This window comes from Opisthorchis viverrini, assembly GCF_000715545.1.
Source record: "Opisthorchis viverrini unplaced genomic scaffold opera_v5_161, whole genome shotgun sequence".
NCBI lineage: Eukaryota > Metazoa > Platyhelminthes > Trematoda > Opisthorchiida > Opisthorchiidae > Opisthorchis > Opisthorchis viverrini.
The window spans coordinates 802,193-803,390 of NW_008751815.1; the positions used below are offsets into that span (position 1 = coordinate 802,193).

At 42.5% G+C, this 1,198-nt stretch overlaps 1 protein-coding gene across 1 annotated transcript in view; it reads right to left on the reverse strand.

Moving 5' to 3' along the window:
* The window catches only part of T265_07122 (hypothetical protein), a gene marked incomplete at both ends in the record, with an annotated part of 5,135 nt that overhangs the window by 2,210 nt on the left and 1,727 nt on the right, over positions 1 to 1,198 (reverse strand). Inside the window, one exon of the mRNA XM_009172565.1 lies at positions 5 to 90. Coding sequence (XP_009170829.1) covers positions 5 to 90 — 86 coding nt within the window. The remainder of the gene's footprint in view (positions 1 to 4; positions 91 to 1,198) is intronic.

Consider the following 1,198-nt stretch of genomic DNA (forward strand, 5'->3'; position numbering starts at 1 on the left):
TCACGAAAGAGTGTACTTCGGGCGGACAGTAGAGCGTAAATGGTTTCATAGTACTCAGACTCTTGTGCGTCGTCCTTGACCTTGTCATACCTGCAAGAGTGAGAAAGTAATCAACGATGTACCGACCAGTTTGAATCGTTTAAGGAAGTACAAAGAATAATTCAGGTCTTTTATGTAGCTCATGATGACAGTCGAAACAGTGTCACCCTGGTGATCTAACCAACCAACGATACGGTTTAGACCAAATTTAAAACGATGTGCAAGCAACTGATATGTGGACAGATCAATGAAAAATGATGACTGGCTTAGCAGCACTCTGCTGTCAAGCTGAATAACATTCACACGGAAGAGGGACCGAATGAAAACGTTCCCTTTTACGGGGATTTGGCTCTAAAGTGAAATTACTGAACTAGTGTTGACATCAATTGTATCAGCGTTGTCTTGGCTGAAGATATTTATCTATGAATGCGGCGTCTCTGATGTCCAATTAGTCTCACTCAATCTAACGACCCTCCTCACTGAGACAACCAAGCGTTCCCCCGTCGGGCACTAGTCAGATTGAACAAGCCCTCGAAAAGGGCGAAAACTTCTTTCTCTGTGACGTTCGCCTTTTAGGCAAGCAGCGTAGTCGTAAACGGGGACAGTATGGTGTTTGTCTTTACAAACTAATTAAAACGGTCAATAAAAACTCCTTCAACTGCATCACTCGTTGTCGATTGGATCATTTGAGTTAGCCTAAACTTTAGCTGTCAAAATGAACCCACTGTCCCAACTAATTTAGGTTCATGGCTTAAACTACCACCCTATTGATAAACTAAGACCGTCAATGAACACTTTGATGACTCTGGTTCTACATCTCATAGGCACATTCAAATACGTTAACCACTCCTACCTCAATTATCTCTACATTTCACGTTTATCTGTCCATTCCCATCATTCAAATCCTCAGTCCAGTTCTTGAATTGGTGTTTAATAACACAAGAAATCACAGTAACGTTGCACCGAACTCTATTACAGTAGTATTCCCATGTCATTCCAGTCAGTGTGGGATTAGTTTCGGAAATATGACCTTCTTGACACGATCAATTTAAGCCCCCATCCCATCCGAGAAAGTCACGATCATCATCAACAGCATAGCATCAGTGTTCAAAAAAAGCTTTCAGCTGTAGCACCCTCCCGGAGCTGCCATGCCATGCCA